Below are 16,366 nucleotides of genomic sequence, written 5' to 3'. Positions count from 1 at the left end.
TGTATCTAACCTGTGCTGTACCTGACCTGGGTGTGTTTGATGGGTCAGTGTAGAGGGAGCTTTACTCTGTATCTAACCCGTGCTGTACCTGACCTAGGAGTGTTTGATGGGTCAGTGTAGAGGGAGCTTTACTCTGTATCTAATCTGTGCTGTACCTGCCCTGGGAGTGTTTGATGGGTCAGTGCAGAGGGAGCTTTACTCTGTATCTAACCTGTGCTGTACCTGACCTGGGAGTGTTTGATGGGACAGTGTAGAGGGAGCTTTACTCTGTATCTAACCCGTGCTGTACCTGACCTGGGAGTATTTGATGGGACAGTGCAGAGGGAGCTTTACTCTGTATCTAACCCGTGCTGTACCTGACCTGGGAGTGTTTGATGGGACAGTGTAGAGGGAACTTTAATCTGTATCTAACCCGTGCTGTACCTGACCTGGGAGTGTTTGATGGTCAGTGTAGAGGGAGGTTTACCCTGTCTCTAACCCATGCTGTACCTTCCCTGGGAGTGTTTGATGAGAGAGTGTAGAGGGAGCTTTACTCTGTATCTAATCTGTGCTGTACCTGCCCTGGGAGTGTTTGATGGGTCAGTGCAGAGGGAGCTTTACTCTGTATCTAACCTGTGCTGTACCTGACCTGGGTGTGTTTGATGGGTCAGTGTAGAGGGAGCTTTACTCTGTATCTAACCCGTGCTGTACCTGACCTAGGAGTGTTTGATGGGTCAGTGTAGAGGGAGATTTACTCTGTATCTAATCTGTGCTGTACCTGCCCTGGGAGTGTTTGATGGGTCAGTGCAGAGGGAGCTTTACTCTGTATCTAACCTGTGCTGTACCTGACCTGGGAGTGTTTGATGGGACAGTGTAGAGGGAGCTTTACTCTGTATCTAACCCGTGCTGCACCTGCCCTGGGAGTGCTTGATGGGACAGTGTAGAGGGAACTTTACTCTGTATCTAACCCTTGCTGTACCTGCCCTGGGAGTGTTTAATGGGACAGTATACAGGGAACTTTACTCTGTATCTAACCCGTGCTGTACCTGCCCTGGGAGTGTTTAATGGGACAGTATAGAGGGAACTTTACTCTGTATCTAACCCGTGTTGTACCTGCCCTGGGAGTGTTTAATGGGACAGTATAGAGGGAACTTTACTCTGTATCTAACCCTGTACCTGACCTGGGAGTGTTTGATGGGACAGTATACAGGGAACTTTACTCTGTATCTAATCTGTGCTGTACCTGCCCTGGGAGTGTTTAATGGGACAGTGTAGAGGGAACTTTACTCTGTATCTAATCTGTGCTATACCTGCCCTGGGAGTGTTTAATGGGACAGTGTAGAGGGAGCTTTACTCTGTATCTAATCTGTGCTGTACCTGACCTGGGAGTGTTTGATAGGTCAGTGTAGAGGGAGCTTTACTCTGTATCTAACCCGTGCTGTACCTGACCTGGGAGTGTTTGATGGGTCAGTGTAGAGGGAGCTTTACTCTGTATCTAACCCGTGCTGTAACTGACCTGGGGGTGTTTGATGGGTCAGTGTAGAGGGAGCTTTACTCTGTATCTAATCTGTGCTGTACCTGACCTGGGGGTGTTTGATGGGTCAGTGTAGAGGGAGCTTTACTCTGTATCTAACCCGTGCTGTACCTGACCTGGGGGTGTTTGATGGGTCAGTGTACAGGGAACTTTACTTTGTATCCAATCTGTGCTGTACCTGCCCTGGGAGTGTTTAATGGGACAGTATACAGGGAACTTTACTCTTTCTCTAACCCGTGCTGTACCTGCCCTGGGAGTGTTTGATGGGACAGTGTGGAGGGAGCTTTACTCTGTCTCTAATCTGTGCTGTACCTGACCTGGGAGTGTTTGATGGGTCAGTGTAGAGGGAACTTTACTCTGTATCTAATCTGTGCTGTACCTGCCCTGGGAGTGTTTGATGGGTCAGTGTAGAGGGAACTTTACTCTGTATCTAATCTGTGCTGTACCTGCCCTGGGAGTGTTTGATGGGTCAGTGTCGAGGGAGCTTTACTCTGTATCTAACCCGTGCTGTACCTGCCCTGGGAGTGTTTGATGGGTCAGTGTCGAGGGAGCTTTACTCTGTCTCTAACCCGTGCTGTACCTGCCCTGGGAGTGTTTGATGGGTCAGTGTCGAGGGAGCTTTACTCTGTCTCTAACCCGTGCTGTACCTGACCTGGGAGTGTTTGATGGGACAGTGTAGAGGGAGCTTTACTCTGTCTCTAACCCGTGCTGTACCTGCCCTGGGAGTGTTTGATGGGACAGTGTAGAGGGAGCTTTACTCTGTATCTAGTCAATGCTGTACCTGCCCTGGGAGTGTTTGATGGGTCAGTGTCGAGGGAGCTTTACTCTGTCTCTAACCCGTGCTGTACCTGCCCTGGGAGTGTTTGATGGGTCAGTGTCGAGGGAGCTTTACTCTGTCTCTAACCCGTGCTGTACCTGCCCTAGGAGTGTTTGATGGGTCAGTGTAGAGGGAGCTTTACTCTGTCTCTAACCCGTGCTGTACCTGCCCTGGGAGTGTTTGATGGGACAGTGTAGAGGGAGCTTTACTCTGTCTCTAACCCGTGCTGTACCTGCCCTGGGAGTATTGATGCCAGCACTGGGTACTGGAATGGAAAATGTTCACATTTCCAGCACTTTGATCAATATAAAGTTCAGGCGAAAAAAAATTGCTTGATAAAATTCCAGCCTTGTCAGCACCGACAATCCCAACACCTGATTAAATACAACAGTTTTCTCTCTGTTCCCTCCCAACCACAAATCTAACAACTCAAAAGAGAATAAATCTTTAGGACTGACAACTCTGCAAGGTTTTGTAATAATTTCTACTTGTTTCTTGCTGACAGTTTTCGTGTTGCGGAGGAGATGAGTACAATGACTGGGCTGTGAACAATTACCACGCCTGTGATGCACCAGGACCATTGGCCTGTGGAGTACCGTACACCTGCTGTGTGAGGGAACAGGTAGGCCTGAGACCATCAACACCTTCACTGTTCTGCCTTTCCAAGTTAAAATTGGCTTTTCTCTTTAACTGGGAACTGTTAACCTTGGGCTTCAAAGTACATCTTAATAGGCCCTGAGTGGCATTACAGAGAAACAGTGAACGATGTATTGGCATTTGAAAGTAAGGGCATTCCGCCACAGTACACCAGGCGGCCTGGCTCTCCTGTTCAGTTAATTGGTCCAAGATACCAATGGTTCAAATCCAATACAGACAACTGTGGGGGTGGGGAGGAGTTTTCAAGGATGGTGTTAATTAACATTGTACATTGTGACCACGCTAAAATCTTGCCTCCCTTGGTGTATGTGCGTATACTGGAGTCAACGTCAGGATAAGCGCATAGTCACTTTCAGATATTACAGCAACTTTGCAGAGTTTACAGTTTGAGCCTCAAGGGAGCTGGATTCGGGCCATGTGGAGAATTGTGTTGGAACTGTACCCCACCGCGGGGCCTGTCTCGAATTTGCCACATGGTAAATTCTGATCCCAGCTGTGTTGTAATATGAGAAGTACAAAGCAGAGATCACCCAGAGGATAATGGGAGACGCCATGGACTGCTCTTTGGACCCGCCCGCCTCGTGCCCCCTCCCCTCCCCTCGTGCCCCCTCCCCTCCCCTCGTGCCCCCTCCCCTCCCCTCTTGCCCCCTCCCCTCCCCTCGCCTGAGGAAGGAGGAAAGCTCCGAAAGCTTGTGATTTCAAATAAAGCTGTTGGACTATAACCTGGTGTTGTAAGACTCCTTACATTTGTCCACCCCAGTCCATCACCGGCATCTCCACATCATGGCAATCTTGTATAGAACCTTGGTTAGACCGCACTTGGAGTATTGTGCACAGTTCTGGTCTCCATATTATAGAGAGGATGTAGAGGCACTGGAGAAGGTGCAAAAAAGATTTCCAAGGATGATACCAGAACTGGGAGGTTAGACCAATCAGGAAAGATTGAGCAGGCTGGGGCTCTTTTCTCTGGAAAAGAGAAGGCTGAGGGGTGACCTAATTGAGATCTTTAAGATTATGAAAGGGTTTGATCGGGTAGGTGTAGAGAAAATGTTTCCACTTCTGGGGGAGACCAAAACTAAGGTCCATAAATATAAGATAGTCACCAATAAATCCAATCGGGAATTCAGGGGAAACCTCTTTACCCAGAGAGTGGTTCGAATATGGAACTCACTACCACAAGGAGTAGTTGAGGCGACAAGTGCAGATGCACATAAGGGGAAGCTCGATAAACACCTGAGGGAGAAAGGAATCGAAGGATATGTTGAAGTAAGGTGGGAGGAGGCTTGTGTGGATCATAAACAATGGCAGAGACCAATTGGGCCGAATGGCCTGTTTCTGTGCTGTACATTCTATGTTGTTCTCTGGTGACCTTCTTGTTCAACAAACCAAGATGCAGGGCGAGATCGCAGAAGGACCGATTCCCTCATCGAACACGCCCAGTGAGGAGCAGCGTGGGCAGGGAGTGCTGGTCGGGAAATCGAGGGGCCGTCGACCTTGATTCTCGGTCCATTGAAATGAATGGATGGGCAACCAAGGCTTGACTGGAGTGCCTTGCGAGTGACGGTCCTCACCAGGAGCATCCGATGGGGGAATCGGCCCTTGAAGTTAAAGGGTGAAGTTGACTCGTGTTTCAAAAAGGAGTAGAATCCTTAACTTGTCCGAAACCAGGTCGGTTTGGTGCCAGATTAATGTGAAGGTTGAGATGACCCGGAATCGGTGGCCAGCCAGATTCAAGCATAAAGTCAGCAGACCGGTAAACAGTCGAATCTTTCACTCTCAACAAGTCATTGTTCCAATTATGTGTGAAGTTGGCAGTGAGAGGCAGCAGCCGACAGCTCAGCGGCCTTGAGCACAAACGCACGGCGAATTCAGCAAGACGAGCCGTCCAGTAAGACTCGATTTTAAAAACGACCGATTTACATACCTCAACCCCACAGCCCATTAAAGTCACCAAGCCGCTCAAACAGAGCAGAAAATTCAACAGAGACGCACTTGACCCAAAAGCACCCTGACGTGCAAAATCTTGTCCGTTACCAGAAGAAATTTGCCAGCGGATTGACTCCATTTAGTGAGCTGACCAGTCAGCAGAACGATGTCCGATTTAAAAAAAAAATGTTGTGTTGTGAGCAGAAATCCTGTGCATTGAGCAGTGAGTCTGGTCCATTGAAATTCTGGGGAATTGGAAGGATTAGCGGGGGTTGGTCTGGTCCCTGACTTCAGTTGAAGTGAAAGTGACCGAAAGAGACTGTCCTATGGAGAGCTCATATTTATCGACAAAGATAACAAACTCCAACTGTCCATTGGAGACCCGGTTCAGTGTTAAACAATGATTGGGGCAAAGTTGCGGTCTCTCGACCCAGGATTTCCATAACTTAATACAGTCGGTGTTGTCAACTGAAAGGAACAATCTCTCGTGCAGGTGACTGCTGAACTTTGGTCTTTGTATCAGCATTTAGACCAGAGGATGTGTATTGATTCAAATGGGTGGGTGGGGTGGGTGGGTGGGGGGAGACCTTGACTCTGCTGGGAGTTTCTCCTCTTCAAGTCGTATTTGAGGGAGAAAGGAACAGAAGGATATGGTGACAGGGTTAGATGAAGAGGGGAGGGAGGAGGCTCGTGTGGAGCATAAACACCGGCATGGACCAGTTGGGCCGAATGGCCTGGGGGTTCTGTCCTGTAGACTCGATGGGGGAAATTTGAACCTAACCCGCCCATCGGGAAACTGACGGGATCGGGTGCAATGCTGGTTTCACATCCCGCCCGATTTTACTCTCTGTGAAAGTCAATGGAGAATAATATCGGACGAGGTTTAAAACCAGCGCTCCACCCGATCCCGTGGGTTTCCTGCCCAACGAGTTAAGTTAAAATTACCCCAATTATGTAATTCTGTGCTGTTAGAAATTCACCAAGGGAATACTGGGTGGGTTAGATGGACCTTCTGCCCGAATCTACCATCGGATTCTCGTTTTCTCTTACGGGCCACTAAAAGCAGAGGTCAGCGTGCATGCGTGGGTCATGATGAACGTAACTTAACGATGCGAGCGCACTGGAGCCAGTTTGACATCAGGTCGTGCGACATGCATCATGACTCTGGCTTGCCCCTCCTGTGAACTTTGACCCGGATCTCGAGGGTGTAAAATCGCCTTGGCGGCAACGCAGAACGGGTGATAGCCAATTGGCAGCCCCCGTTTTGAACTTTGCCTGATTTTCTATTCAATTGACAGGAGATGCTTATGTCGAAAAAAACTTGCCTGAATTCGTATTAAGAATCTCGTCATTTATTTATTTTTTGCCTGGTGTGATCTGACATTGTAATTTTTGCAACCCCGTTCAGGAGAAATTATTTTGATTATTCTTTGCACGTGGGTGTGAAGCTCTGGGCACAGGCCATTATTTCAGGAGAGTATGCACTGTACGAGTGTTAAATGAAGCAATTTTCTTTGAAGAGCTTCCCCATCTTGCATCCAGCTTTTCACTGTTTCGAGCTGATGGCATTTGTCAAAGGAGCTTTTTTTTTGCTTGGTTCGTCCCTTTGGGTGAGGTGCCAGTTACTGGTCAGATGCTCCTTCACTCCTGACCACCCTGCACCCACCAAGTTTACTGCTGCAGCTGATTGACCAGTGAGAGCAGCAGTCCTCTCCGAGGCTGCGCAGGTGAATTTCCTGCCTTTTAACCCAAGGAGTGTTGCATTAAACAAGAGAGCTGAAGGGAAGGGAGAAAAGAAAAGAACATTCCGGAAGCAGAGCAGAATGTTTTGCAAGTCGGTGTCACAACAAGATATGGGCCTAGAATTTCGATCTCGTGCGCTAAACGGACGCATAAACGTCCAGTACGGCGGGCAGGAGGCGGGCGCTCATTACGAGCCAGAAGTGCACCAGCCGCCATATTGGATTGGGCTTCTCCCCCGGCGTCCAGGGTGCACGCCAGAACTATTTAAAGGAAATGAATAACTTCAGTAAATGTAGGGTCCCACGCTTGTCTGATGAGGTGGTTTGAGAATGTGTCTATCATGGTGGAATATCTGGTATGCAGCGTGTCAGGTGGGGAGAAGCGAGGGTTGCAAAAATGGTGAGTGTGTCAGTCGGAGGAGAAGGGAATGTCGTGAAGTGTGATGCAGTGATCGAATCTGGAAATAAAAAGCTGGTGTGAGCGAAAGAGACGGTGAAGCTGTCGGCTTGTCCGGTTCTTTCACGTCCTTGAGGGAAGGAAACCTGCCGTCTTTACCTGCTCTGGCCTCTATGTGACTCCAGTCCCACAACAACGTTCTTTGACTCTGAACCACCCCCTGAAGTGGCCACTCGGTTGTACCAAAGCAGCACAAATAGTGGTCCAAGAAGAAGGCGCAAAACCACCAGCTTCTCAGGGCAACGAGGGACGGGCAATAACTGCGGCCTTGCCAGCGACGCCAACATCCCGAGAATGAATATTAGAAAAGGTCGAGCCAGAATATACTGTATGATAGAGAGAGAGTGCACTTCCACTATTGTGTCTTGGAAAAGATGGTGCTGAGAAAGCCTTTGGATGCTACTGAGCTTGCGAGATGAGCATTCCTGATGATGAAATGCATTGAACTGTGCTGGAAACTTCTTTGGAAACTCATGCTGCAAAACCTGTGTTTGATATTTGAAGATTGATCTTCTCGTTCTTTATTCTCGTTGCAGTTTTTAATAATGATGGTGAGAAATTTGTAGAGCAGCCAACGTCACCAACCTCAGGGGGTACATGAATATTAACACATGAATCAGACCATATTTCTTGATTTGAAATGTTGCTGAATTACTCGCTCCCTGTTCCTCTCATCACCTTATAATAATCCTCCTTCTATCAACATCACAAATGGTGTAAATATGTGTTGGCTGTGAAAATGGTGATGGAAAATGCTGTTGCATGAAAGGACATGAATGACTCTTTTCGTGCAATGAAGCTGCAGCAAGATTAAGCGCCAGTCGGAAACCTGAAAGCTGATTTGAAAGGTTTGTGTTACTCACTGCACAAAGTAAGGATCTGTGGCTTTGTACCTTTTTTTTTGTTGAAAATCATTTCCTTTTAGCTTGAGGGGTCCCCAGAAGTTGAGGCTTTAGCATTTCGGAACTTTCAGATAAATTTTGGCTCGTTAAAAGCAATCTCATTACCTGCCATCAATGCCCTCCCTGTGTTAACTGTATCCATGTGATTTATATCAATTAGTTTTTTTAAAAGTCATCGATATAAATCACACGGATACAATTAACACTCTGTACCACAACACACGTAAACAGCAGAGGACCCACGACAGATGTCTTTTTGACTTTGTTAGTTCGTCTTGTCTCCCCTCCCTCGAAAACCTCACCTGCAAGCATTGTCTCAGGAGAAGGGGTCGGCCATTTAAGACTGAGATGAGGAGCAATTTCTTCGCTTGGAGGGTTGTGAATCTTTGGAATTCTCTACCCCAGAGGACTGTGGATGCTGAGTCGTTGAGCATATTCAAGGCTGAGATCAATCGATTTTTGGACTCTAAGGGAATCAAGGGATACGGGGATCGGGCTGGAAAGTGGAGTTGAGGTCGAAGATCAGCCATGATCTCATTGAATGGTGGAGCAGGCTCGAGGGGCCGAATGGCCTACTCCTGCTCCTGTTTCTTATGTTCTTCGGTTAAGCTTTCCGTTCCCAAGCTGAGCTAGCTCATTAGCCATCAGTTCTGTGTGTCCACATTTTCTTTAAAAAGCTCGTGCATGTGCATGTTCATGAAATGGCCTCTGTAAATTGGATAACCTTTCTTATCAGTGTTCATCTTTTGATTTCATTACCTCCTCCCAAGAGTTGGGTAAATTCGTAAGCAAGCAGGCTCCTGACACATGACCTCCTAATCCGTGACCTGAAATAATTCAAATCCTAAATCAGCCAACAAGAGTGAGGAAGTAGCATGAAAGGGGCCACTCATATCCCTCAGTGTCTGATGCATGACTTGTGCACATGCACATCACTTATACAACTTGGCTCAAAGGCCACTGATGCAAGATTTCATTTCAATCCACTTCGATTTACACATAATCCTGTAGAAAGCAGTCAGGTTCTTTACTTTGCATCTCATAAATGTCTCAATGCCACTGAGTTCTCATTTATTATATACGATTTGATCTCTTGTGGCTTCGCTCATGAAGAAAGCTTTTTAAAAAATTGTGCCTTACTGCTTGCCTCCCATTCTCTAATCCTCTGTTGCTTTCTTTTTTGCTGAGTGATGCACTCTTTCTGTCTCTCTCTCTCTGACGAGTCCTCTTTCTGACCCTCTCTCTTTCTGACCCTCTCTCTTTCTGACCCTCTCTCTTTCTGACCCTCTCTCTTTCTGTCTCTCTCTCTGGCCCTCTTTCTTTCTGTCCCTCTCTCTTTCAGCCCCTCTCTTTCAGTGCCTCTCACACACTTTCATAAGAAATAGGAGCAGGAGTAGGCCAATCGGCCCCTCGAGCCTGCTCCGCCATTCAATAAGATCATGGCTGATCTGATCCTAACCTCAAATCTAAAGAACACAAGAAGTCGGAGCAGGACCCGGCCACTCAGCCCCTGGACCCTCTCCGCCACCCACAGGGCCTTGACCGATCCGAACTCAGCTTCATGTCCAATTTCCTGCCCGCTCCCCGTAACCCCTAAATTCCCTTTACTTCTAGGAAACTGTCTATTTCTGTTTTAAATTTATTTAATGATGTAGCTTCCACAGCTTCCTGGGGCAGCAAATTCCACAGACCGACTACCCTCTGAGTGAAGAAGTTTCTCCTCATCTCAGTTTTGAAAGAGCAGCCCCTTATTCTAAGATTATGCCCCCAAGTTCGAGTTTCACCCATCCTTGGGAACATCCTTACCGCATCCACCCGATCAAGCCCCTTCACAATCTTATATGTTTCAATAAGATCGCCTCTCATTCTTCTGAACTCCAATGAGTAGAGTCCCAATCTACTCAACCTCTCCTCATATGTCCACCCTCTCATCCCCGATTGTCATTGTCATCTCTCTATTTCTTTGTCTTAACAGAACCCTCTCCAACTTTCTGTCCTTCCCTATATCTCCATTGTCTTCTCCCCCTGGCTGTATGCCTGTGACACACTTTTCATTTCTCTCTGTGTGGACATCTCCCTCCCCTTCATAACTTCTTTATAAACCAATAGAGTTTCAAGTAAAACAAATTAAAAACATCTGGAAATCAGCAGACATGTTTTGGAAAACTCATGGAAATGGCCGACATAGAAACATCGAAAATAGGAGCAAGAGTAGGCCATACGGCCCTTCAGGCCTGCTCCGCCATTCATAATGATCATGGCTGATCGTCGAACTCAGTATCCTGTTCCCGTTTTTTCCCCATATCCCTTGATCCCTTTAGCATTAAGAAATATATCTATCTCCTTCTTGAATACATCTAATGACTTGGCCTCCACTGCCTTCTGTGGTAGAGAATTCCACAGGTTCACCACCCTCTGAGTGAAGAAATTTCTCCTCATCTCGGTTCTAAATGGCATTCCCCGTATCCTGAGACTGTGACCTCTGGTTCTGGACTCCCCAGCCATCGGGAACATCCTCCCTGCAACTAGTCTGTCGAGTCCTGTTAGAATTTTATATGTTTCGATGAGATCACCTCTCATTTTTCTAAACTCTAGTGAATATAGGCCTAGTCGACCCAATCTCTCCTCATACGTCAGTCCTGCCATCCCAGGAATCAGTCTGGTAAACCTTCGTCACACTCCCTCCATGGCAAGGACATCCTTCCTCAGATAAGGAGACCAAAACTGCACACAATACTCCAGATGTGGTCTCACCAAGGCCCCGTAGAACTGCAGTAAGACATCCCTGCTCCGGTACTCAAATCCTCTTGCAATGAAGGCCAACATACCATTCGCCTTCCTAACTGCTTGCTGCATCTGAATGCTCGCTTTCAGCAACTGGTGTACAAGAACACCCAGGTCTCGTTGCACCTCCCCTTTTCCCAATCTATCACCATTCAGATAATAATCTGCCTTTCTGTTTTTACAACCAAAGTGGATAACCTCACATTTATCCACGTTATACTGCATCTGCCATGTTCTTGCCCACTCACCCAACTTGTCTAAATCACATTGGAGCCTCTTTGCATCCTCCTCACAGCTCACATTCCACCCCAGCTTTGTGTCGTCTGCAAACTTGGAAATGTTACATTTAGTTCCCTCATCCAAATCATTGATATATATTGTGAATAGCTGGGGCCCAAGCACTGATCCCTGCGGTACCCCACTAGTCAATGCCTGCCATCCGGAAAAAGACCAGTTTATTCCTACTCTCTGTTTCCTGTCTGTCAACCAATTCCCAATCCATGCCAGTATATTCCCCCCAATCCCATGTGCTTTAATTTTGCACACTAACCTCTTGTGTGGGACCTTATCAAAAGCCTTCTGAAAATCCAAATACACCACATCCACTGGTTCTCCCCTATTTATTCGACTGGTTACATCCTCAAAAAACTCCAGTCGATTTGTTAAGCATGATTTCCCTTTCATAAACCCATGCTGACTTTGTCCAATCTCGTTAATGCCCTCCAAGTGTTCTGTTATCACATCTTTTACAATCGACTCTCGCATTTTCCCCACTCCTGATGTTGGGCTAACTGGTCTGTAATTCCCTGTTTTTTCTCTCCCTCCTTTTTTAAATAGTGGGGTTACATTTGCCACCCTCCAATCTGTAGGAACTGTTCCAGAGTCGATAGAATTTTGGAAGATGATCACCAATGCATCCACTATTTCCAGGGCCACTTCCTTTAGTACTCTGGGATGTAGATTATCAGGCCCTGGGGATTTGTCAGCCTTTAGCCCCGTTAATTTCCCTAGCGCTATTGTTTTACGAATACTGGTTTCCTTCAGTTCCTCCCTCTCACTAGACCCTTGGTTCCCTAACATTTCTGTCAGGTTATTTGTGTCCTCCTTTGTGAAGAGAGAACCAAAGTATGTGTTTAATTGTTCTGCCATTTCTTTGTTCCCCATTATAATTTCCTCCATTTCTGACTGTAAAGGAACTTCATTTGTCTTCACTAATCTTTTTCTCTTGACATATTTTACAGTCAGTTTTTATGTTCCCTGCTAGTTTACTCTCATACTCTATTTTTCCCCTCTTAATCAATCTCTCTGTCCTCCTTTGCTGAATTCTGAACTGCTGCCAATCCTCAAGCTTTCCGCTTTTTCTGGCAATTTTATATGTCTCCTCTTTGGATCCAATACTATCCCTAATTTCTTTTGTCAGCCACGGTTGAGCCCCCTTTCCTTTTTTATTTTTGCACCAGACAGGAATGAATAATTGTTGTAATTCCTGCACACGTTCTTTAAATATTAGCCATTGCCTATCCACCGTCATCCCTTTTAGTAAAGTTCCCCAATCTATCATAGCCAACTCGCACCTCATACTTTCATAATTTCCTTTATTTAGATTCAGGACCCTCGTTTCGGATTTAACTACTTCACTCTCCATCTTAATGAGGAATTCTATCATGTTATGGTCGCTCTTCCCTAAGGGACCCTGCACAACAAGATTGTGAATTAATCTTTTCTCATTGCACAATACCCAGTCTAGGATCGCCTGTTCTCTCATTGGTTCCTCAATGTATTGGTCTTGAAATCCATCACGAACACACTCCAGGAATTCCTCCCTCACTGTATGATTGCGAATTTGGTTTGACCAATCTATATGTAGATTAAAGTCACCCATGATTATAGTTGTACCCTTCTTGCATGCGTCTCTAATTTCCTGTTTAATGCCCTCCCCTACATCTCCACTACTGTTTGGGGGCCTATAGACAACCCCCACCAACGTTTTCTGCCTCTTGGTGTTTCTTAGCTCCACCCATACAGATTCCACATCGTGATTTTCCGAGCCAATATCCTTCCTCACTCTTGCATTGATTTCCTCCTTTACTAACTACGCTACCCCACCTCCTTTCCCTTTTTGCCTGTCCTTCCTAAATATTGAATACCACTGGATGTTCAGTTCCCATCCTTGGTCACCCTGCAGCCATGTCTCCGTCATCGCAACTATATCATAACCGTTAATATCTATCTGCGCTGTTAATTCATCTACCTTATTGCGAATGCTCCGCGCATTAAGACACAATGCCTTTAGACTTGTCTTTTTAAGATTGCTGGTCATCTTAGTTTTATTTTGCACTATGGCCCTGTTTGTTTTTCGCCCTTGTTTTCTCTGCCTTCCACTATTGCTTCTTCCCTTTCTGTCTTTTGTTTCTATCCTTGTTTCCCCCTCCTCTGTCTCCCTGCTCAGGTTCTCATCCCCCTGCCATTCAAGTTTAAACCTTCCCCAACAACACTAGCAAACACCCCCGCGAGGACATCGGTCCCGGTCCTGCTTGGGTGTAACCCGTCCCCTTGTACAGATCCCACCTTCCCCAGAACCGGTCCCAATGTCCCAGGAATCTAAATCCCTCCCTCCTGCACCATCCCTGCAGCCACGCATTCATCCTGTCTATTCTCCTGTTCCTATACTCACTAGCACGTGGCACCGGTAGTAATCCTGATGTCACTACCTTTTGAGGTCCTGCTTTTTAATTTATCTCCTAACTCCTTAAATTCACCTTGCAGGACCTCATCCCTTTTTTTAACCTATGTCGTTGGTACCGATATGGACCACGACTACTGGCTGTTCACCTTCCCCCTCCAGAATGTCCTGCAGCTGCTCCGTGACATCCTTGACCCTAGCACCAGGGAGATATTTTTGATAATGATGTACTCTTTTTAGCAATGGCAGTCACATACTATTGTAGCGACAGAACAGTATAACTGAAAGAGCTCCCAAAGACCCAATAGCTCCAGATTTCAGTGGCGAACTGGGCAAAGGCTAAAGTTATGTGACAAGGTTTCTTATTTCCTCCTGTTTGAATCCCATCAATCTTTTATAGGCATACCAACGTCCTTTAGAATGAAAGAGATGGAGCAAAGGGCTCCTCTTTGACCTTGACATTAGTTTGCTAACCTAACCTCTCCTTCCCCTGTGCTAAGTGTCCAGTATATCCCTTTCCCCCTTATTGTAAAAACTCTGAGACATCTTCCTGCAGATGAGGAGCATTCTAGAAATCTAATTAGGTCTCCTTACCTGAGGAAGGATATACTTGCCTTCGAGGGGGTGCAATGAAGGTTCACCGGATTGATTCCTGGGATGAGAGGGTTGTCCAATGAGGAGAGATTGAGTAGAATGGGCCGATACTCTCTGGAGTTTGGAAGAATGAGAGGTGATCTCATTGAAACATATAACATTCTTGGAGGGCCTGGCAGGAGAGTCTAGAACTTGGGGTCATACTCAGGATAAGGGGGCGGCCATTTAAGACAGATGAGGAAAACTTTCTTCACTCGGAGGGTTGTAAATCTTTGGAATTCTTTACCCCAGAGGGCTGTGGATGCTCAGTCGTTGAGTATATTCAAGGCTGAAATCAATAGATTTTTGGACTCTAGGGGAATCTAGGGATATGGGGATCGGGCAGGAAAGTGGAGTTGAGGTCAAAGGTCAATCATGAACTGATTGAATGGCGGAGCAGGCTCGAGGGGCCGTATGGCCGACTCCTGCTCCTATTTCTTATGTTCTAAGTTCTTGTTGTAATTAAATTAAGCAATGAGAATTACCAAGAGAGACTCCAATCTTAAGAGAGTGTTTAATCAGGATATATATCCAAGTTTTATGGGGAAAAGGCAGGTGCATAGAACTGATGGGAAATGAGCAAATTAGGTTGATAAACAGCTTGGCAGCATAAAGCTGAAGGCAACAATAAAGTTACGGGGGTGTAAACCAGAGTCCTCGATCTTCTGCTGAGAACATCATTGATCAGTAACATGGAGCGGGTACTCTGAAAAGTACAAGGTTTGATACCAAGCTATATAATCAGTGAAAGAAGAAAATAGATAATAGGTATGTTTCTCAAGAAGATTTGGTGATGAGGCCGGACGAGTAGTTTCACTCTGGTCACATTTTAACCTCCTTGTGTAATAGCTGCTTCTTCTCTTCATCAGGGCATTGACGAAATGAAGAGGGCTCACATAGGACCATAGGAACAGGAGTAGGCCATTCAGCCCCTCGAGCCCACTCCACAATTGATAAGATCATGGCTGATCTGTGATCTAACTCCATATACTTGCCTTTGGCCCATATCCCTTAATACCTTTGGTTGGCAAAAAGCTATCTGTCTCAGATTTAAAATTGGCAGTTGAGCTAGTATCAATTGCCGTTTGCGGAAGAGAGTTCCAAACTGCTATCATCCTAATCTCACTCCTGAAAGGTCTGGCTCTAATTTTTAGACTGTGCCCCCTACTCCTAAAATCCCCAACCAGCGGAAATAGTTTCTCTCTCTCCACCCTATCTGTTCCCCTTAATATCTTATAAACTTCGATCAGATCACCCCTTAACCTTCTAAACTCTGGAGAATACAACCCCAATTTGTGTAATCTCTCCTCGTAACTTAACCCTTGAAGTCCGGGTATCATTCTAGTAAACCCACGCTGCACTCCCTCCAAGGCCAATATGTCCTTCCGAAGGTGCAGTGCCCAGAACTGCTCACAGTACTCCAGGTGCGGTCTAACCAGGGTTTTGTATAGCTGCATCATAACTTCTGCCCCCTTGTACTCTAGTCCTCCAGATATAAAGGCCAGCATTCCATTAGCCTTATTGATTATTTTCTGCACCTGTTCATGACACTTCAATGATCTATGTACCTGAACCCCTTAGTCCCTTTGGACATCCACTGTTTTTAACTTTTTACCATTTAGAAAGTACCCTGTTCTATCCTTTTTGGTCCAAAGTGGATGACCTCACATTTGTCTACATTGAATTCCATTTGCCACAGTTTTGCCCATTCACCTAATCTATCAATATTGCTTTGTAATTTTATGTTTTCATCTACACTGCTTACAATGCCACCAATCTTTGTGTCATTGGCAAACTGAGATATGAGACTTTCTATGCCTTCATCTAAGTCGTTGATAAATATTGTGAATAATTGAGGCCCCAAGACAGATCCCTGCGGGACTCCACTAGTCACATCCTGCCAATGTGAGTACCTACCCATTATCCCTACTCTCTGTCGCCAACTTCCTAACCAAGTCCGTACTTTTCCCTCGATTCCATGGGCTTCTATCTTAGCTAACAGTCTCTTATGTGGGCCTTTATCAAGTGCCTTCTGGAAGTCCATATAAATAACATCCATTGACATTCCCCTGTCCACTACTTTAGTCACCTCTTCAAAAAATTCAATCAGGTTTGTCAGGCACGACCTACCTTTCACAAATCCATGCTGGCTCTCTCTGATTAACTGAAAATTTTCGAGTTGTTCAGTCACCCTGAAACATGGCTAAGGGAGGGGCAGGACTGGCAGCTAAATATTCCAGGGTACAGATGCT

At 46.1% G+C, this 16,366-nt stretch overlaps 1 protein-coding gene across 1 annotated transcript in view; it reads left to right on the top strand.

Annotated features, from left to right (window-relative positions):
* Nucleotides 1–16,366, top strand: part of zgc:110329 (uncharacterized protein LOC550500 homolog) — a 153,431-nt gene that overhangs the window by 72,434 nt on the left and 64,631 nt on the right. The window contains exon 5 of the mRNA XM_068001266.1: nt 2,836–2,952. Within this exon, the coding sequence (XP_067857367.1) occupies nt 2,836–2,952 (117 nt within the window). The remainder of the gene's footprint in view (nt 1–2,835; nt 2,953–16,366) is intronic.

The sequence above is a fragment of the Heptranchias perlo genome, chromosome 20 (assembly GCF_035084215.1).
Source record: "Heptranchias perlo isolate sHepPer1 chromosome 20, sHepPer1.hap1, whole genome shotgun sequence".
NCBI classification, from domain to species: Eukaryota; Metazoa; Chordata; class Chondrichthyes; order Hexanchiformes; family Hexanchidae; genus Heptranchias; species Heptranchias perlo.
This window is presented reverse-complemented; position numbering and strand designations above follow the sequence as displayed.